The 21,660-nt window shown below is 50.5% G+C and overlaps 1 protein-coding gene across 8 annotated transcripts in view; it reads right to left on the bottom strand.

Annotated features, from left to right (window-relative positions):
- GALNT2 (polypeptide N-acetylgalactosaminyltransferase 2) overlaps window positions 1-21,660 on the bottom strand; it is a 189,105-nt gene that overhangs the window by 92,381 nt on the left and 75,064 nt on the right. For 3 of the 8 annotated variants that reach the window (XM_042908266.1, XM_042908269.1, XM_042908268.1), the window contains exon 1: window positions 3,914-4,033. The exons of 1 other annotated variant lie outside the window; for it this stretch is intronic. Coding sequence is in view for 2 of the 7 variants with exons in the window: in XM_042908264.1 (XP_042764198.1) it covers window positions 11,954-11,977 (24 nt within the window). In the remaining 5 variants the exon portion in view is untranslated. Of the gene's footprint in view, window positions 1-3,913; window positions 4,034-11,953; window positions 12,056-21,660 lie in introns of those variants that run through there. 4 more of the 8 variants (XM_042908262.1, XM_042908267.1, XM_042908264.1 and 1 more) reach the window with 4 other exon arrangements.

Here is a 21,660-nt window from a genome sequence, read left to right on the forward strand (position 1 = left end):
ATAAACTTTCAATTTACTATCAGTGATGATTTCGCGGAAAGCTTGGCAAAGGCGTGGGAGGAAGAGAATCTAACCTACTGCCTTTACAATATACGGAAATGTATGAATACTAAATCCAGCGAGTAATGAAGTTACCAGAGTCATGCTGTGCGTACTTTTAATTAAGCATTATTAATTTTTATTTTGTAGCTCGCTTGTAGCCTTTTGTGGCTAATAACTCTCTCCCCCCTGCAGGCATTACAGTGGCGAAATGGATCAAACCATTTAACCTTGTACTTGAATAAAATCAAAAGTGAAGGGTGCTGCTGGGGCCAGTGCCCCAGAACCAAGGCATTGTCTGTACTGTTGACAGAATCAACATTGAGGCAGGTCAACCATCAGTGCTCTCTCAGAAAATAAATGCTTCCTTCTTCCCGCAGGCAAGACGGACTGGGTCCAGAGGCGACATTCCTTAGCCTCCCTTCCCCCTCCCAAATCCACCATGCCCACCATAAAACCAAAGCTGGGGATGAGAACATGTTGAACGGCAAAGTCCCAAGCAGGTGAAATAACGCTAAGGGCCAATTATGAATGCCTGTGACACAGATGCTTCACAGAGAATTCCTAGTTCACAACGGGACGTGGAACTACCTGGGTCACATAGTGGGTAAGAAGCTAAAGTTGGCCTTTGATGAATCAGGCCTCAGTTTAAACCAAGTTAGAAGAACCTGATTCTCACAATATCATAAAAGTCCAAGGATACGGGGCGCCTGGGTGGCTCAGTCGGTTAAGCGTCCGACTTCGGCTCAGGTCATGATCTCGCGGTCCGTGAGTTCGAGCCCCGCGTCGTGCTCTGTGCTAACAGCTCAGAGCCTGGAGCCTGCTTCGGATTCTGTGTCTCCCTCTCTCTCTGACCCTCCCCCGTTCATGCTCTCTCTCTGTCTCAAAAATAAATAAACATTAAAAAAATTAAAAAAAAAAAAAAGCCCAAGGATACGGTTCCAGGAGGTCGTTCGCAAAGGACTCGTTCATTCTGGACTCCCAAGTTAAAAATTGCAAGTTACCACGTAAACTACCTGCTCCCAGAGTAACATGAGGAGGAGGAGGAAGAAAAGGGGGAACTGCCTAGGCCACTCAAGCCCCGTTCTAGCCACGGCGCACACACTGAACTTCCTTCCAGTGCTATTACTAACCCCATTTTACAGATGAGAAAGCCGGGCACTGGAAGCTTAAGCACATAATGAGGTTAGATTCAAACCCCAGGGGATGGATGGACGGATTGATTGATTCTAAAATTTTTAATGTTTATTTATTTTTGAGAGAGAGAGAGAGAGAGAGACAGAGAGAGAGAGAGAGAGAGAAACAGAGCATGAGCAAGGCGGGGGGGTGGGGAGCAGAGAGAGAGAGGGAGACACAGAATCCAAAGCAGACTCCAGGCTCTGAGCTGTCAGCACAGAGCCCGACGCAGGGCTCGAGCTCACAAACTGTGTGATCATGACCTGGGCCAAAGTCGGACACTTAACCGACTGAGCCACCCAGGTGCCCAACCCCAGGGGATTCAGTACCGGAGTCCATGGTCTCAATCATTCTACTGTACTGCCTTTAGGTAAAATAACTTCCCCCACTACCAGTTAGATAGACACGAGTAAAGCAAAACAATGTATTAGCCATTCATTCATCTCAGGATATGTCTGATCACTGTAAATTCCTAATTGTTCAGGATGATTGATCGGATTCACTGGCTGAGACAGCCGGTGCCCATGTACAACGCACCCCCTGTCAACAGCTCACCCTTCCAGACGCTTGTCATGTTCCACTCTCCTCCTGTAACCCTGACCCATGGCCTTTGCTAGATGGAAGAACGTCCCCAGGGATACAGTGAGGAGTGGGCAGGTTCACCTTGGCTGAGCGTGCCCACTCGGGCGCAAACAAGCATCCCACCTGATGGCACAGTGCCACAGACCCTGCAGAGTGTGGGGAAGGCTCCGAGAAGCCTGTGGCCAAGAAGTGACACCTTAGCAGAGATCTGAGGGGTCAAGAATGGACCTGGCAAGGAGAAATGATGGGGCTCTGGGGGAGATGAGGATTCTGGTGGAGGGGAGAAAATGAAAGGTAGAAAATGGGAAGGCATGGAAGTGGTGAGATACTGAGACTTGAGACTTCCGTTCCAGAAACATCGCGTTGGCTGTAGTGTAGGGAGCAGACGGAGGGGACAGAAGAGAGGCCAGGGGGCCACGAGGGCAATGCAGCAAGGGACGGCGGGGAGCCGGCTCAAGCCTGGGTCCTAGAGATGCAGAGAGGAGACTGGCACAACCACAGGGCGAGGATTGGAAGAGGAAAGCAGGAAGTAAGGAAGGAATCCGAGATGGAGAGTTCTGACCTGGGCGTTTCAGACAGGAGGCGCATTCACCGCTAAGGAACACAAGAAAGTTGTCTGGGTGGGGCAAGGAGGGGAGCTGGGAGATGCAGACGAGCCTGTTCAGGAAATGTGGAGGTTCCCGCAAGATACCGAGAGGAGGTACCTGGCAGACACAGGAGACACACGGCTGGAGTTCTGGAAAGGCAGGAGGCCATCGAAGCTGCTGGCGGGCATGTGAGACCATCGGGTGGGGGTGGGGGGTATGAGCCAAGTGAGAACGGGTCCCAGGGCAGAGGGAGATGCAGGACACATGACAAATTGGGAAGAGCCCTGGCCCACGAGCTGGAGCCTCGAGGTCTCGCCACAGGGATCTGAGGAAGTCACCAGCCTCCCTCCCTCCACTGGGGCACCGGGCTGAAGGTCTCATGGTCCCTGCCTGCCCTTGGCGTTCCTGGGTACCGGGTATTCTCAGCACTTTTTTATACTTTCCACCCATTTCACATGGTTGGTATGCAAAAGCTCTTCAGGTCCTTGGAGGGCAGGAGGGCTCTGTCACATTTCTGGTGTATCCCATGGCACCAAGTGTGGCACTGGTCTCAGGTTGGTCACATGATAATAAACGGAGTTGGGACCAAACACCCTCACGCTACTTACTCGGATTGATCTGACTGGCTTCGCCCACTTTGCAGTAGAAGCTTTTCATGACAACGCCCCCCCCCCCCCAATACATCTACATACATGATGAAACGTATTTACACCAGCGGGGGGGTGGGGAGGGGGTGTGGTGGCTCGTTTCAAAGGGGAAACATGTGAAATGCAACAGTGTGGAGAAGGCTCCAGTGCCCAGGACCCGCTGACAGGCGGGACGTGTTACCAACTGATCTGTTTGTTTCCTCCCATTTAAGAGAAAATGATGCGGTGACAGGCAGGTCCTCTTTTCAGTGACAAGTAGAAACGGCTAAGATTACAGGAGTAATGATGTGGTTTGATGCTGGGTCAGAAGTTGCAGAGCATTCAAGGCCTGGGATCCGGTCAGCCTGCTGTTATTTCCCCGGGGGCAGCAGCCTCCTCTCTGCTTTGTGTCTCTGGCTTGCAGAGGAGGGATACTGACATGGAACTGACATGCGGAATGACTAATGCTGGCTGAACCAGGGACTGCCGCTGAATGTGGACCAAGGCGGGCTCAGCGGGTCTGGCTGCAAAGTGGGTTCCGTCAGGGAGGTTTCTTTAGCCAGATGTCTGCCACCCGTATCAACGATCATGGAGCAGGGAGGATGCTGCTACCCCCCCACCCCACACCCCCCACTCGTCTTCACTGTTTGGACCACAGTGTGGGAAAGACCCGGAGAGAGCCTCACCTCTGGCACTGAGACTGTCTCTCCCTTGGGAAAGGGCATATGAGCCCAGATAATGCAAAACGCAATCTCCTGTCCTCCCACTTACTCATGTACCTGGGCTCATAGCTATTATTAAGTGTATTTGAATTGGGTGAGTTTTCACAGAGTCTTTAGAAGTTCTAGATACACACTGTGCCCACGCTGTTCTTACGAATGGGTAACAGAAGCAGTCTGTTACCTGAAGCACAAATGGTGATCAAGTCAGGCTGGGACTGAGATCAGATGGAAATAAATGACGGAGTGATGTCTATTTATCTAGCATAATTAGAGAGAGCAGCAGCCAAAATTCATCTCGTTTCTAAGAAGACAAAAGAGCAATAGGTTTTAATGAAATGACACGTTTTTCAGAAATAGTAAATCCAATAGGTTGGTTTATGGCATAGTTACGAAAATTAATTCAGTGTAAATATAGCTTTATTTATTTAAGGAATATTCCCCATCGTATTCCCTGTATGATCTGTCTTTGTTTCAAAATAAGAAGAAATAAAAAAATAAATTAAAAAAATTAGAAGCGGGGGCCTAGGTGGCTCAGTCGGTTACGTGTCCGACTTCGGCTCAAGACCTGATCTCAGTTTGTGAGTTCAAGCCTCGGGCCTTCTGCTGTCAGCACAGAGCCTGCTTTGGATCCTCTGTCCTCACCTCTCTCTGCCCCTCCCCCCCCCCCCCCACTCGTGCATGCACTCTCTCTCTCTCACAAAATAAGCATTTAAAAAAAAAAAAAAAAGTAAGAAGAAATAAATAAAAATTGGGCTTGGCTTTTGCCAGAGAGGTGTCAGTGGCTGCGGAGGGAAGGGCTGTGAAAGCTGCTTCCGGGTCACAGGTGTGGAGGCAGAAAGGCCTCTGTGGTGGTGTTGGGGCGGGGACAGCGAGGGTCAGCGGGCTGTGCAAGCAGCCTTTTCCGTACTAACAGATCGCCATCGACTTGTTAAGGGCACCGATGGGTCCAACCCTTCTTGTCCCAGATGGGAAAAGCGATCGGGAAGGGCTAAGTGACTTATCAGGTTATCAATCAGCGCAAACGTTTATTATCTCACCCAGCTTCTCAGAGTCAGGAATCTGGGTGGTTCCGGCTCACGGTCTCTCAAGAGGCTGCAGTGAAGACGGCGGCCAGGGCTGCCAACCATCTGAGGGTCTGACCACGCTGAGGGGCCGCTCCCAAGGGTGTTCACTCACACGGCCGCTGGGGGAGGCCGCAGTGCCTTACCACGGACTCCTGCCCAGGGCTGCGTGAGTGCCCTCGCAGCGCGGCAGCTGGCCTCCCCCACGGCGAGAGATCTGATGGGAGGGGAAGGTGGGGGGGAGACAGACAGAGGGAGGGAGGCAGACGCCAGGACTCCCTTCACCACTTAGTCTTGGAAACCACACACGGTCACACCAGCCACATTCTGGTGGCGGGGAGCACATCCCTACGTCCAGCCCACGTTCAAGGGGAGGGGAATCAGAGCCCACGTTCTGGCAGAAGAAGACTGCCAAAGAACTGGTGAACGTGTTCTGAAACCACTACGTTCGTTCCATGCCCAAGACCTGAAGGATGGCGGAGGGGAGGACAGAATACGGCTACAGCCCAGTCAGTTACCCACACATGGGGGCCACGAGGCGATGAGAGCCCGAGATCAGAGTCACAAAAGGGTCAAGCCTGCGCAGTAGAACAACGTTCCCTCATCTCACATGGACCTCTTGTCCACAGGCCAACATAAAGACTAATGCCACTTAGGGTAACGTGTTTGGATCCCGAATCACCCCGGAAGCAAACATACCTCCACGCGTAAAACCAAGACGAGAAAGGTGGATGCACAATGTGGGCGCATCAAAGGCTGCCTTTGTAAATGTTAAGTGGCTAACACTTGTATTTGGTAACAGAGATAAAAATATCACCGTGGGGGGGGGGGGGAGAAAATAAATAGGTTGTTTTTAATCTCCCGTTACTGAAATATAGTTTCTCACTGTTAAATTTTTTCAGCTGACTAGACCATATGCTCGGAGGCAGATTAAGTAACCAAAAATAACTTCTGAATGACTACTTGGCTTTTTTTCTCCTCAATTGTCTACTTTCCACTGTTACTTAATGACTGTTCAGTAGCACCTCGACCACAACCAATCCGAACAAAAACATTCAAGTTCTGGGGGCGGGGGTGGGGGGAAAGGCCAGGTTGCCAGATTTGTTGAAAAGATGTGATCATTTATATTTCCACAGCCCAGTGACACTGAAAACTAACTGAATTGTTTACCTGGGGGCAAATTTAAAAAAAAAATTGTTTTTTAAATATTTTGGAGAGAGAGAGAGAGAGAGAGAGAGAGAGAGTGTCAGAGCGTGAGTGGGGGAGGGGCAGAGAGAGACAGGGAGACACAGAATCTGAAGCAGGCTCCAGGCTCTGAGCTGTCAGCACAGAGCCCAATGTGGGGCTCGAACGCACGAACCATGAGATCATGACCTGAGCCGAAGCTGGATTCTTAATTGAGTCACCGAGGCGCCCTGCAAATTTAAAAAAAAAATTTTTTTTTTTAACGTTTATTTATTTCTGAGAGAGACACAGCATGAGCAGGGGAGGGGCAGAGAGAGGGAGACATAGAATCTGAAGCCGGATCCAGGCTCTGAGCTGTCAGTGCAGAGCCCGACGTGGGTCTCGAACCCACAAACCGTGAGATCATGACCTGAGTCGAAGTCGGATGCTTAACCGACTGAGCCACCCAGGGGCCCCCACCTGGAAGCAAATTTTTAAGAGTCGACTTAGTTCCCTGCTAAAGACCAAGAACTCCCACACCCCAGCATTCTCACTATAAAGTGATCTACAGAGGAACCAGAAGGACTATTTATTGTTTCTAATATTTCCGGGTGGGTATCCACCCCCCCCCCCCCCCAGAATAGTGCCGGGAAATAATTCCTAGGTCTTCTTATGAGAGGATGAAAAAAACCTGCTGATGTGAGGTGTCACTATTGAAATTCTTCTTTCCAAATAGGGTGTGTGACCTGTTAATAAATTGGTGAATGGAATTTTAACTCACTGGGAAACAGTCTAAAAATGTTAGAATACCCAAGGAAAGCCCCTTTAGTTAGGCTAGTAGTCAGATCACTTTGAACCCTGACCAAACATCTGTTAAAACCGGAAGCCTGTACCCTACAAACACTATGCATTTATAAAAGAGAGAGCTTCTATAACATCATACGGCAACTACACTTAAATAACATTTTTTTAAATCAAAGCAATGAGACATGAAAGTAATTGGAGGAAAAAAAAAAAAGATTTCCACTTCTAAGTAAGTTCCCACTGAAAGCAATAACTTGACTTAAGAGGAAAAGGATTCCCCTACCTCCCAATCAGAATAGAAAGGGGGCATAACATACTGTAGGGACCAGAACTATGCTGGCTCAGTCGCTCAACCATTTCTGAATATTCTCCAAGGGCACCAGTGAGAACTCCCCCACCCCAGGTTTCATTGCTGGGGGAGAGCTGGTCACACAAGCTGGAGGAGTAGAAAAAGCTCAGGGTGAGCTTCCAACAGCAACCTCCAGACAGTTTCCAAAACCTTTATTCAGGTTAGTGTCAAAACACAGGAAGGGCTGAAGAATCGGGACCTGTGTAGAGCAGCGGGGAAGGAAACAAGACAGAAAGCCCAAGTCTCCCGGCTTTCTCCAAGGCCTGGTCCTGCCCCAGCCAACTGAATCACAACCTCTGGGGATGGGATCCAGCTGGACTGTTTTCCAGACGCTCCCCAGGCAGCGCTAACGCACAGTCAGGGTTAAGAGCCACCAGTCTCGCTGATGCACTTACGGTTTTTCCCATTCATGACTCCAACTGAGCTCATGAAACCCAATGCTGCTAAAATGGAAGGGCCAAGTGTCTACGGTGGGTTCAAGTCACAGGCTGCTTCGTACATGATCGCTTGCTCACAAATGAAAAACACACTATGATAAAGGTCACGGCTTTGTTTGGTTCACAGCGTCGTCTCAGAGAAATGCAGGCTGCCGAGCAGTACCGTGGGGCTGCTGGTTATTTGGAAGCTGTAACGATCCCGTGGACCGAAGTCGTGAGTCAGAATAGCCCTGCTATTTCTCCCCTGTTATTTAACTTTTCTAACATGCAGAGGGCCAGGGGCATCACCCTGCCCACTCTCTCTGTACACGGCCAATTGCCTTAATTTAGTCATCATCTTTCTGTTTAGATCCCCGTGGCCACGGGTCCATCGGTGCCCCAGCCCGCTCAATCCAGAAACTCCAGAACCTGAGATGCACCGAGGAAAGGTTTTGGGGTGTGTCGTGGGCATGGCAAATTGATCCGTCCTAGCCCACGAAATGTTGCCAGGGCTCCGCTAGACTGTAAGGCACCGAACAAGTTAGACATGAAGTCTCATCGTTGAGAACATCAAACTTGCCTTCCTCCGATTTGAGGGACCTGCCTTCCCTCATTAGCTCATTCACTGATTGGTTAACAGGTATACGTCTGTTACTTCTGTGGTCTTCCTCCCCAAAACCCTTAACCCCAGTCTCATCAGGAGAAAAACATTAGATAAACCTCAAACACGGGGTAGTTTTTTTGTTTTGTTTTTTTTTTTTTTTTTTTACCAAATCCTTGACCAGGACTCCCCAAAACCATCCAGGTCACCAAAGGCAAGAAAGGCTGAGGACCGTCATAGCCCAGAGGAGCCTAAAATGATCACTCAAAGAAAAACTCAAGAAATCTGACTAAAGTAGGGATTCCAGTTCATAACAACATATCAGTATTGGTTCTTTAACTATAACACATGTATCATACTCATTTTTTTAATGTTTATTTTGAGAGAAAGAGAGAGAGAGCATGTGCACACGCGAGGGATGGAGGGGGGGAGAGGGGGGGAGAGGGAGGGAGAGAGAGAGAGAGAGAGAGAGAGAGAGAGAGAGAGAGAATCCTAAACAGGCTCTGAGCTGTCAGTGCAGAACCCAACGTGGGGCTTGATCCTATGACCTGTGAGGTCATGATGTGAGCCTAAATCAAGAGTTGGGACGCTTAAGCGACTGAGCCACCCAGGTGCCCCTGTAGGATACCAATTTCAGATGGTCGTAATAGGGAAAACTGGGTGCAGGGTCTATGAGACTCTCTGTACTAAGTTCCCATTTTTTTTTTCTGCAAATCTAAAGCTATTCTAAAAAATAGTTTAAAAATTTTTTAAATTAAATGTGTGCAGAGATCTTATTTACATAAAAGGAAAATAATTACATTAAACACTCCTGGTTCAACGTCTGTCAACTACGTATTTCTAGGGTGTCTTGTCACTTTCTAATAGCAATTTCAATCCCCCTCCCTCTCCCGGCAGGGAGCTGAGGTGTGAATCTCTTGATAAATGCTGATTTTAAAGCCAATTTTTGCAATGAGACACAGAGCCCAGGAGCAATCTATTTCACACCACCATTTTCTCTTTTCAAGAGCAATCAATCCATCCTAAACGCCCATGCTCACAGTAGATGACCAAAGCACTAGGTGGCCCAGGGCAGGGGGGGCACGAGGCAGGCTATTAACATGCAGCTTTTCTGCATCCCTGCTCCTAAATAAGATTTTATGAAGCAAGACGGCTCTGGGGCCAAGTCATAAACATTCCCGAAGGCAAGAGCAGCAGTTTTTTAATCCAGAGCCCCCAAGTTAGCTGAGCACCTGCTATTTTAAGGAGTCGTTTACAGCCTCATTTTTTTAATTGCGTGATCAGATTCCACCTCTTTCTTCCTAGAATCAGAGAAATAGCGTCTCCGATTTCGGGGAGGGAGGTCTGCGACAAAGCCGCTTTCTAACTGCTGCTTCTTGTTCTGGAATTTTCAACGTTAGCTGAAGCAGGTTCTCTTACTTTAGAGAAATGATGAATTTCCGCAAACTTGACAAGAAAATGGCTTTTTAAGAAATGTTTATTTTGGAGAGAGGGAGCGTGTGCACAGGCATGAGCAGGGGAGGGGCAGAGAGTGGGGGGGAAGGGAGAGAATTCCAAGCAGGTTCTGCACTGTCAGCGCAGCAGCCCGACTCGCGGCCCGATGTCACAAACCGTGAGATCATGACCTGAGCTGAAATCGAGAGTTGGACGCTTAACCAACTGAGCCACCCAGGCGCCCCAAGAAAATGTCTTTTTAGAAAAAAAAATGGGTGTTTTAGAAATATCATTTCTCCTGTGACGTGTGCAAAAATCAACTGCGTATTAAAGTGTTAATAAATGATTAATTCCCAACAGAGGAGAAAAAAGGGGTGAGAGAGAGGTTAAGCAGGCAGTCAGCACGGCAAGGTGTCGAGCAGCCAGCAGGGACACACAGGTGGCATCCTCACCAGCCTTTTACCACCAAGATGTTCCCCCCCCAACCACTGCCCTCTACCCACGCTGCCCCACCTTCTCCCTCACCCCGATCACCACCAGGATTCCCCTATGCCTGGCAGCAGCCGGACCTCTCTGTCAATACCGTGGCAAAGCTGCGTCCCCGCTTTGCTTCAGCTCAGAGGTGTATGGGGTCTCACAGAACTAACCGCGCTGCAATGCTTGCTACCCTGTCAAAAGCAGGTGCCACTAACTCGTACATTTACTGATGAGATCCCTCCCCTGGGCACCTAAGGTCCATACAGTTGGTTCCTTCCTTGCTCGGTTCTGTAACCACTGGCGTCAAGAACCGTCTAAGAGAAAGAGCCTCCCTGGGCATCAGATCTGTTTTCAAGAGCATCTCCGGGAGAAAAGGGAGTTCTAGAATGACACGCCTTAAAGCGCTCCAAGGGGCCCCGGGTTGGGAACTAAATGGAACATTTTCAATTAAGTTTTTGTCCCTCCCTTACGTAATCCCAGAGCGTGAGGGTCAGAAGTTCCTGGTAGCACAGCCCAGGTAAGGCTGACCAGGTGCGAGTGGGAGGGAGGATCTCTTACCAAACCCTCGCCCCATACCCAGCACTGGGCCAGAACTGGTGTTTTCTCGCTTGCTCCTCTGCCCACCAAGGCGGATACGGCAATTCTTCCCCACCCTGAGGCTCCCCTCACAGCACCTTACCCGTGCCCCTCAAAGGGGAGACGCTCAGTTCAAGTACAGCTCGGATTTCAATTCCTTTTCCTTTGGGGACAATTAAATTCAGGGAGACCTGGGCGTTGGAAAAAGGAAAAAAACAGAGAAGCGAGGGGGAGAGGAGGTGGCTTCCCCAAAGCTGCCCTGGGAGAGAAGGGGAGGGTAGCAGGAGCCCAGCACACCTCCACGGCCAAGGCCAAGGCCGTGCAACCTGAAGGCTGAGGAGGGAGGTGTTGGGAAAATATATGATAATTCGTGGCAAGGTGAGTAGGTAGGACGATGGTGACCCACGTGGGTCTTTTCAGAAAACCAATGAATGTGGCCGGAGGACCGGAAAATTCCACGTGTGAGGCACGCAAAGCAAGGAAAACACACTCAGGAGCATCTCCGTGAGGCGGTGGGGAGAAACCATCTCAAGTTTCTAACAAATGAGCAGCAGCACACGGGAACTAAACAGCATTCACCTTGATTAGTTTAAAATTTACATGTTCTCATGAGCATTCTCTTCATTCAGGGCACGATGGCTCCCTGCCCGCCGTAGGAACGAGACCCCCCAGCCCTAGGATGGCTGGCCCAAATCCGTTTTTTCTCACCGGGACTTCCTTTTATTAGTTGCAAATTCTTCTTTCACAAAGGATTTGCGCAAACAGAACACGGTCATACATCGTTAGCCCACTTTACGGATAAGTAAACAGGCAGGGAAAGTAGGTTGCCGTAGTACAGCCTGAGCCCGGGTTCCACACCAGCCTGTCCCAAAACACTGTTTTCTTCCACTGCTCCACGCTCTTTTCTTAGGAGGTTATTTAGATCAGATCAGAGGGGGCCAAGTGGGGCGTTCGCATCCAGCCCCCAGTTCGTGTGGCACGTAGTGGAGCCCTGCACCCCAGAACAGGGAAAGCCCCAGCCCAGCCGGCAATGTCCGGTCCAGGGATGCTGGTGCCCCGGGAACCTCCCTCCCTCTTGTGTTCTGCCAGGGGACAGGACGGACGGTGCCGGTCGGGGGCAAGCTGTTTGATCCCTCAACCCCCGGCAGGTTTATTTACACGTCCATTCTCTGCCTGCAACAGCTGGGACATTTTCCACACTATTCCAGCACGCGGGATTACAACATGGGTTGCAAACATCCCGCTATCTTATTAAAAGGCAAAAGGAGACAGTGTAATTAGCTCAACCTGACCGGAACTCAACTGGGCACCACGTATCAAGAGCTGGAAAGACACTTACAACCTTTAAGCTGAGAAATCTCATTTCTGTGAGTTTATCCTAATGAACTAACCCGAGATCAGGAGCAAGTGTTCTGCATGAATGTTGTAGCATTGTTTCTGAGAAAAAAAAAAAGAAAGAGAAAACTTAAAACAGTCCCCAGTAAGAAGGCTGGTTAAATTGTGTTATAGCCCCTCAAAAGAGTATTATGCAACCATTAAAAATTATAATTATAGGGATCACACAGCCATATGCAAATGCTTATAATGTGTTAAAGGGAAAAGCAGGAAACAAAATTTTATGTACACAATGAAACAACTATATAAAAATACGTAGCCATATGGATTAGCTTGGAATGAAATGCACTAAAATAAAAAAGGGTTGTGTTAGCGTGAAGAATAATGAGTTTTTGTCTCCACTTCTCAAACTTTCTGTCATGTTTTTAAATTACCTTCATGAATAATAAATTTAAACACAGACATGTTTAGGTTGGAACTTCAAACCTATGCACTATTTCATATCATTAAGGCATTATGGCAGTTGGCTCGTATCTGGCGGCAGGCTGGGAAGACCGCCCAAAGCAGCTGGAGGACCCCGGGGCGGCACAGGAGCTGTTTCTAGAAAGAGGTTGTGAGCCTGGCCTCTGCTCTCAAGGCGTTAGGTGAAGACGCTATTCTAGAACCCAGGGAGGTCTCCATCTTCCCTCAGGAATTGGTAAGGTCCCTGCTGTCCCGGACAGGGTTTGGCTCTTCCAGGCCTGCCGAGGGGCCCTTCTTCTCTGTGTCCATCTCCTTCCCTACCGAGCATTCCCTCCAAGAAACTGGTCAACAAAAGACGAAACTGATCTTGTGTGCTTACGGCCACTGCTGGCACTGACCTTTGGAACTAAGAGGTACACTGGACACGAACCTTGAGTTCGCAGGAACCTACGTGCTCAACTGCCCCTGTCCCCTCCAATGCAGAACATGGACGGGATGAAGCTAACAATAGCAGCGACGCCACCTCCACAGAACTGACATAACAGAGAAGTGGGGCCGCTCTGTGCCATGAGTGGTAGGGTAGCTGTAGGATGCTGCTTCTCTCATTCTTCACTGAGATGCAGTATTAATGCCCCCACTCAAAGACAAGAAAACGGAGAACCAGAAAGAGGATCAAAGGCACGCAGCCACGTCCAGCGTCACACCCCGATCTGAGTGGTCCAGGTTCCGTGCTCTATCCACAACGCCCAGCCAGTTCAGGGATGGACTGGCTGACCCAGTGCCTGCTCGGATGGTTAGAATAGCTAAATCCGGCTCATCTAAGTGAAGTGTCTGGCTCACAGTTTGTTAGACAGTAAGTGGGGACCGCCCATCCTTCCTCTTACCGTCTCTGATTCCATTTCAGAAAAATTGTAAGTTACGCTAATGTTGCGTTTCAAACGTTGTTCTCCTTACTCACACACTTTATCTCGTTTAATCATAATGGGAAAGATGGGGAGAAGGTGATTTGCTGCAAAGAGCTCAGGCCTTGCAGGCAGCTTCAGATTTCCTGAGCCGGAGCTCACGGCAACAGGAATCACGTCTTCCATCCACGGCGAGGTTGCAAGAATAAAATGAGGTAACATGCATCATGATGATGCTGGCAAGGACCGACAGTAGGTTCTCAATGAAAAGTGAGCCCCTGTCCCACACAATCACCTTATAAGTCATACGGCACTCCATTTTGTAGCAGAGAAAACTAAGGCACAAGAAATCACCTGAGTTACCCAAGACCCCATAGTTACTGATAACCAGTCACAAGCCTTCGTTCCACTGCAGACCCACAGAGTCTATGCAATTCAGGAATCACCACCAAGAAGTGCGGACTCCACAGAATCTGTCCAAGTGGTGCTTGTATCTCATCGCTGCACTGAGGTCTGAGAAATTAACACTCTCTTTCAACGTAGGGTTTTGTTTTTTTAATGCTGCATTCCAAAGAGCCTATTTACATGCTAATTTACTCTCTACAGGCCAAAGATTGATGTGTCCATTGGCTTTGAAACAAGAAAGAACTAGATGCGAATCCAGGTTCCAGAACTTTATAAATGATCCATCTAATACTTTTTTTTTTAATGGTTCTTGTTTGTTTTTGAGAAAGAGTGAATATGTATGAGCAGGGGAGTGGCACAGAGAGAGGAAGAGAGAATCCCGACCGGGCTTCATGCTATCCACGTGGAGCCCGACATGGGGCTTGAACCCACAAACCGTGAGATTAGGACACACGCTGAAACCAACAGTCAGACGCCCAAGAGTAAGCCACCCAATCACCCCACAGTCTCTCTAATTCTTGGCAGCATTATCCAGAAGGCTAGACTCTGAGAGGATTAGAGTAGGTGTATGGGAACACCGCATATGCTCCGATATCCAAGCCGCATCGTAACAACCTTGACGATGTGTCCGACCAGATATAGTAAGTGCTGGGAGGAACGCTCTAGAAAGCTGGCTGGCTTACATGGTTGCGAAAAACGGCAAAGTTCATCTGAGTCCAATCAAGCAGGACATGCAAACTCACTTTCATTCCTGTGTACACGGGCTTATGCAATAGCACTATAACCCTGAATCTTCCCAGCACACCGTCCCAATGAACTAGGAGTGCCGGGAATTTTTTAGTTTTTAGGAAATTTTGCTAGTGGGTCTTACCCAAGGTTTATACCCGATCTGCTTCCAAAAGGGATTGGGTAGCTTAAAACAAAAGACCTAAATAGCAATGTAAAAGAGATGAGACACCGAGACTGAGGAAATGAGGAAGCAAAATGTTGTGGTCACCTTGAATTTTAATTCTGAGCTTCCCAGGGACAGAAGTAAAAACGGAGTAAGGGGAACGAGAACTAGGATATAATGAGACTCCGTCATAAGCCAGAATATATGGATGCAAGTAACCCGCCAAAGACAAAATGGTACATGATCAAGTCGGAATCTCAATTCAGACCAGACTCCGAAGGCTATGTATGCTGCAACTAACTGCGTTTTCAGCTCCCAAGTGAAGTCATAAGTACCTTAAGAGAGGCTGAATTTCTGGTGGAAAATCTGCAATTTGTCCTGAAAGTAACGGATTGATTGCAGTGGATTAAACAGGGTCGCGTTTCTCGGCTCCTCCTCCCACGGGCGCTGGAGTAAAAGGGCCCTCCCCTCGCGGACGCTAGGCTTGGCCACGTGACCTCGTCTGGCCAATCGGAAGCCTGGGACCACCAGGCAAGGCGGGGCTTGTAACCGGACTGGCCCTCTGGGAACACAGCTCCAGGGACCAGGCCACCACGTTCAGGGTGACTTGCCAGGCAGCACCAGATGACGACAAGGATGGGGAATGAAATAATACAGGAAATCCTCAAGAGCAGCTAACACAACACAGGAAGCGATCTTCCATGGCCGTCGCCCATAAGAACCCTGGGAGCGCGAGGTGAAAGGCCAATCAGTCAACGGATTCTGCATGAAGCAAAACCAGTACCGTCCACAGTCGGAGCCAACAGCCCCCATTTTAGATATTATACCTCCCCCTGAGTAAATAGAAAAAAGGATCCAGGAGAGCCTGTGTATCAGCCGGGCTGAGTCTCTGCGCTTCAGAAGCCATCTCTGATATAGTTATGCATTTAACAAGTTTTCGGTTTTTTTTCTTACTTAATGCTTACTCTACGCCAGGTCCTTTGCTAGCTAGCTGGCAGAGAGGCAGAGATAGCTGTGCATGGTCAGGCCCTGTCACCGAGAATATCACAGGTGTAGTGAGCATAAGGTGTGTGCTGTGCTCTTGGGCGTGACCTAAGGCTCAGCTCTCGTCCGTAGAGTGGGGACAGCGGTCGCTGGTCACTGCACAGGATTTCCTGCTACAGTGCCTGACGGATACTGTATATTCAGTAACATCGGTACTGCTATTAAAACTCGTGAAGTATCCCTTCCCTATGATACGGACGATGGGCTGGAGAAGTCATCGGTGGGAGGAAGTGAGGAGAGGCTTTGAGACGACAGTGGTCATCCTGCAGAAACGAGAGGAAGGTCTGACCAGTGAGCAGAGACTTACGACACTGGCCCAGAAGCCAGGGAGGAAGCACCCGGGTGGGTGGCTCCTGGAGAACACACCCCACGAGGTTATGACTTCAGCCTCCTTGCCCTACCCTCCAACACTCTCGGGAGTCATTCTGGGTCAAAAGGCAGGAACGGAAGGCCTGCGGGCTAACTCCTCCAGAGCTAGAAACAAACTGGCAAACAGGGCTTGGCCAAGGGCTTGAGAAAGCTGGCACTCCCCCAGGATTCCGGCTCCCGAGAGGCATCTTGGTCTACCAGGTGCCAGGAGAAAAGGGACGAAGGGAAGAGGGGGAGCACTGTGGCCAGAGCCAGCCTGCCTACAGGTGGTGGGGAAACTCCATTTCCCTCTTGGAGCTGACCAATTTTCACCTGGCCCGGCCCCACTTGAGACATCCAATTCGGTCTCCACTGCGTTTAGTGGTACAGCCACCCAGTCGGAACCAAGATGGCCCTGGGTCATCTGGCACCCCGAGGCCACCGCGCACCCCACGGTTGCACCCCGAGGCCACCGCACACGCCACGGTTCCCTGTGGACTCGGTGTGTGGTCCTCCGGCTGGCCATGGCAGCGTCCAGCCCTGGGGCCGAGCACAGAGCAAAGTGACCACCCTTTTCCCACTGAGGAAAGTCTGGCTCGTGTGGTCCCAAACGAGGCTTCAGTTTTACATGTTTTGCTCAGCCCCGGCTAACACGCCGAGCGGGGATCCATGTAAAGAAACAAAATAATTAGGTGAACGTCTCTCGTTGACCCCAGTCTCACACGAGTATCTCCTTTCTTGAGACCCTTCTAATAAACTCCAGGGATTACTAAACACGGGAGAGAAAGCAGCAGGACAACTTGGCTTCAAGGGCAAATACAAGTCACGCGCATATAACGTTTTCTGTGGAGGCAGGAGCAACCAGGAGGAGAAGGGAAGACAGCTCCCTGGGTAAATAAAATAATCACATCGATTGCAGCCCAGAGTGCAGGGCAGCTGGTGTTCTCCCCGGGGCTGGGCAAGCTCGCGTGTTTACAGACTACGGGTGAGACAGCACGCTTGTGATATGGCTCTATTTCAACCCCGGATTTTTGTCTCATCAAAAGACAGTGTCGGCGTCCTCAGCAGACACGTGGGGTCTGCCCCTTCACCCACTTCAGGCACGTGATGCAAGAATCAACAGACCGCTGCCCAGGCGCCGGCCAAGCCAGCGGCAGGGGCCGGGGCGCCGCGTGGAAACACTGCCTCGGAGGCCGGTGGTCCACAGCTCTGCGGATACGGGGGCAAAGCCATCAGACAGCATTCATCCAACCGACTGTCGGTGCACAATTTTTAGCCGTGCTAGGATGGCAAAAGGCACGAGCTCCCGAGGGAGAGTGAACCTGACTTGATTGGCCTCCAGGGAGAAATGGTAGGGACTCTCACCATAGGCTAGGCCGGCTGTCTCATGGGAATGTCTCAAGAACTGCCCGCCTACTGGCCGATCCTGCTCTCATGGGAAGAGGGGGCCCTCTGGCTAAAAACGTTCTGCAGACCAGCCACCGGTCCAGTATGCAAAGTCTGGCAGTGTCACAGGAGGCCTGAGCTTTCGCTCCAATATCGGGCATTTTTCCAAAGCAAAAGCCTAGGGACTTTGCATCTTAGTGTCCCCATCTCCAGAAAGGGGAGCATATGTTAGCGATGGCCTCAACCTCCCCCCCCCCCCCGCCCCCCGCAATCCCTCAACAGATCCGCTGCGTGCAGGCTTGACCCACAAGCTGGAGAAACGCACTGCCCCTGGCTGGGCCCTTATCTGTACCCTGTGCGACACAAAATGCCACCATCACCCTGCCACCCACTGGCTGGGTGGTCCTGAGGGCTCACTGTTTTATGTTCCCTCAGGTACAGACACTTCCAATCCCCCTGCAACCAGGCTCCACCCGACCCACCCAGGATCATTTCTTTCTTTAAAAAAAAAAAAATTTTTTTAACGTTTATTTATTTTGAGAGAGACAGAATGCGAGCAGGGGAGGGGACAGAGAGAGAGAGAGGGGGAGACACAGAATCCAAAGCAGGTTTCCAGGCTCTGAGCTGTCAGCACAGAGCCCAACATGGGGCTTGAACCCACAAGCCGGGAGATCATGACCTGAGCCGAAGTCGGACCTTCAACCGACTGAGCCACCTGGGCGCCCCATTTTTTTTAATATTTATTTTTGAGAGAGAGAGAGAGAGAGAGAATGAGCATGAGTGGGGGAGGGGCAGAGAGAGAGGGAGACACAGAAATCCGAAGCAGGCTCCAGGCTCTGAGTTGTCAGCACAGAGCCCGACCTGGGGCCGAAACCCACCAACTGTGAGACTGTGACCTGAGCCGAAGTCAGATGCTTAACCAACTGAGCCACTCAGGCGGCCCACCACCCGAGCTGATTTCTTACTGACCCTCCCAACTGCCCACTCCCGGGCCTGTTCCGGCAGGTTCCCCACATACGATGCGCTCCTTCTCGGTTCCTTCACCTGGCTCATGATCGGTTTTCAATTAAGGTATGCTTTACATGCGGTGAAATCCACTCTCGTGTGCGGCTCTGTGAGTTTTGACAACTGTGCACATTCATGAAACCACCTCCACAAGCAAGACGTAGAGCAGTTCCCCCACTCAAAAAATTCTCCCGCATACCTTAACTCGGCCTCTGGCATCCCCTGAGCAGCCTTCTGTCTCTATAGCTTCGCCTTTTCTAGGACGTCACGTGAGTGAAATAATACGGTAAGTGACCTTTTGATGTCAGCTTATTCCCCTCACCTTGCGGATGGAGATCCGTCCATCAGCACTTTCCTTCTGCCGTGCGGTGGTAACCCACCGTGTACTGCCACGCTCCTCGTGGGGGTACCACAGCTCGTGCGTCCGATCTCCAGCTGGGGACAGCCAAGGGACTTCCAGTTTGGGGCAAATGTGAATGAGGTCGTCATGAATTCCGTGAGCACACGCGCTGCCACTGCTCTTGGAGAAACGTCTAAGCCGGACTCCTGGGTGGTACGGGAGCGCATGTTTCGCTTGATAAGCTGCCCAACTCTTTTCCAAGCCAGCCGCGCCATTTTGCCTTCCCACCAGTAACATGAGAGTTCCAGACACCCTGTATCCTTGCCAGTACTTGGTATTATCGTTTGAGTTTTTTTTTTTTTTTTATTTATTAGGTCATTCTGCATAGGTATATAGTGACACAGGGCAACTCTCTTATTTGCTGGAATTATGCTTACGACATGCTGGGCGCTGTGCTCAGTGGCTCATTCCCTTTCAATTAATGCCCATTCCAAATCTCCACAGTGAGTTCCGGTATTTTCTCTGCTTTTAAATGAGGAAACGGAGGTGGCGTTCGATCCGAGGTCAAACGACCGCAACATTCGCGGCCTTAAGTAAGATCTCTCCGAGGATGGCCTTCCTTACACCTTCACGGATTCTCTGTAGTCTTTTGGGCCCTTGCTCAAATTTCACCGCCTGTGTGACGGTTTCTCCAAATCGTAGCGTAATACAGCCCGGTCTGACCTTGCCTTTTAGGGCCCTTGATCAATTCCCTAATTATTTCCTTTCTCTCCAATTAGAGAACCAAAGCGTTCTTCAAGTAACGCACGTGTCTGGTCTCCCCAACACTGCTTTTCATCTTCTCCATTTTAGGCACTGACTGAAACGAATCAGAACACGTAGCAAGTGTCTGGAAATTGAGGGAGGAGGCGTGCTATAAAAAACAGAGGCTACAACTTGCGTGTCAGGGCCCAGTGTTCCACAGTGCTTTATGCAGCCACAACCTGCGGGTCGTATTCTGCCCCACCAGGGGGATCAGAAAGTTCAGGCAGTTATTTAGAGAAACTGTGGCAGGTTATGGGTCACTGTAAAGCACCCCCGTCCCCAGTTGCCACAAGCTGCTCCATGACCAATGATAATAAAATAGCTGGTGTCTGGAAAACAGGGTGAAAACAGCTGGTGACATCACGAAGGACGAACCAGTTTTAGGAAACAACCTTAAAAGCAAAAGAGGCACAAGACAGACTACCGGGGACAAGGGAGACTTCTTAGGACGACAGTGCAAACCAGTGCTAAAGCCAGACCACATCCCAAAACAACACAGCAGACCTCAGCCATGGAACCGGAAGCTGCTGGAAGGCAGTCACACCTGGAGGCCAATTAGCACACGCAACCAATTCGTCATGTGCTTGACCCCACCATGTTCCTTTCCCTACAGGATTCAGAAGCCAGGACTTTGCTACAAATCTCCGTGCTCTGCTCCCTCCTCTTCCCCAACCTCAGCCCCACATCATCGAACCAGCTAGGCCTACGTGCTGTCCTGTCCGGTGAGCGTTTCAGATCAATGACCCCACATCCTAGAGAACGAAAGCCTTTCCCTGTATTTCTATCCATCGCCCACAGAAAGCTCCCGGTCACTTTCACCTCCTCCCTCCCCTCACCCCACCTTCTGTGTTCCAAGGGTCCTACCAAAGTGTCTCTCACACCGCGCCGGCCATCCACAGGGCCAGCGTGCCCAAGTCCGTGGCACGGACTGCACGGTGTCTCCTGACTGGACGCAACGCCTCCCTCTTCTGTCCACATGGAAGCCACCGAGGAATCTGCCCTTTTAAATTTTTCGTACATTTGCTGATTTTTGAGAGACAGAGAGAGACGGAGCACAAGTGGGGGAGGGGCAGAGAGAGAAGGAGACACCGAGTCCCAAGCAGGCTCCAGGCTCCCAGCTGTCGGCACAGAGCCCGACGCGGGGCTCGAACTCAGGAACCGCGAGGATCGTGACCTGAGCCGCAGTCGGGACGCTTAACCGACTGAGCCGCCCAGGTGGGGAATCTGCCCTTTTAAAGCAACACTTCCATCCTCTGTTCAGAGCCCTGGAGCAAACCGTGTGGGCCTCGATGTTTCATTTCTTAGAACTCGCGGGGCCTTCTCTTGACCTGGCCCCTTATCTCGGCTCTCTTGGTCAGCACTCCCTCCTCCTGTCAGCCTGGGTGATTCCTCACCTTCTGTGACTTCCTCCTTCTGCACTCCTCACTTGGAAACCCCGTTTGGGGTTTATAATCACTCTTCCTCTTGGAAATGGTCTTCAGATTATAAAAGCTTTAGACCCACAAAGCCTGGATCTGCCCGTGGGGCTGTGCCCGGAGGGTCTCGAGCCGTTGCTACCGGCTCTCCCAGGGACCAGACGCCATTTGGCCACACACACCCGACGCTTTACCCCCCTCGTGGCACTTGGGGTGGAGGGAACTTAATGACCTACGCCCGAACACTTCGATTTCTGATCTGTTTTTGAAGGTTCTGGAAGAAGCCAGAATTTCTTTATCGTAAGCATCTGAAGTAAAGGCCGTCCTGAAAGAGCTCCCGGTTGAGTTGTGTGCCGCTTCTCGGTTCGCGGACAGCCCAGCTGAAGCACCGAGTGGGAGAGAGAGGTGGGCTGTGATGGGTCAGAGGCAGTGGGCCCATGTTCGGGAGCAGACAGAGATTCTAGACAGAGAACCAGAGGCAGGCGGGGCAGAGAGAGCCAGAGCTCAGCACGCACGGCTTCGACAACCCTCGGGCAGAGCACAGTGGGCGAATGCCCTCTGATTTCTGCTGTACAGATGTGGGGGAACGTGACGCCCTCTGACAGGCTGGAACCCACAAATCCGGGAAACTGCTTGGAGGCCAGACACAGGCCCCGCACCTAAACTCAAGTGCTTTCTCTTTTCTTCCTCCAAATTTGTTAGTGAACA

The sequence above is a fragment of the Panthera leo genome, chromosome D2, assembly GCF_018350215.1.
Source record: "Panthera leo isolate Ple1 chromosome D2, P.leo_Ple1_pat1.1, whole genome shotgun sequence".
Lineage (NCBI taxonomy): Eukaryota > Metazoa > Chordata > Mammalia > Carnivora > Felidae > Panthera > Panthera leo.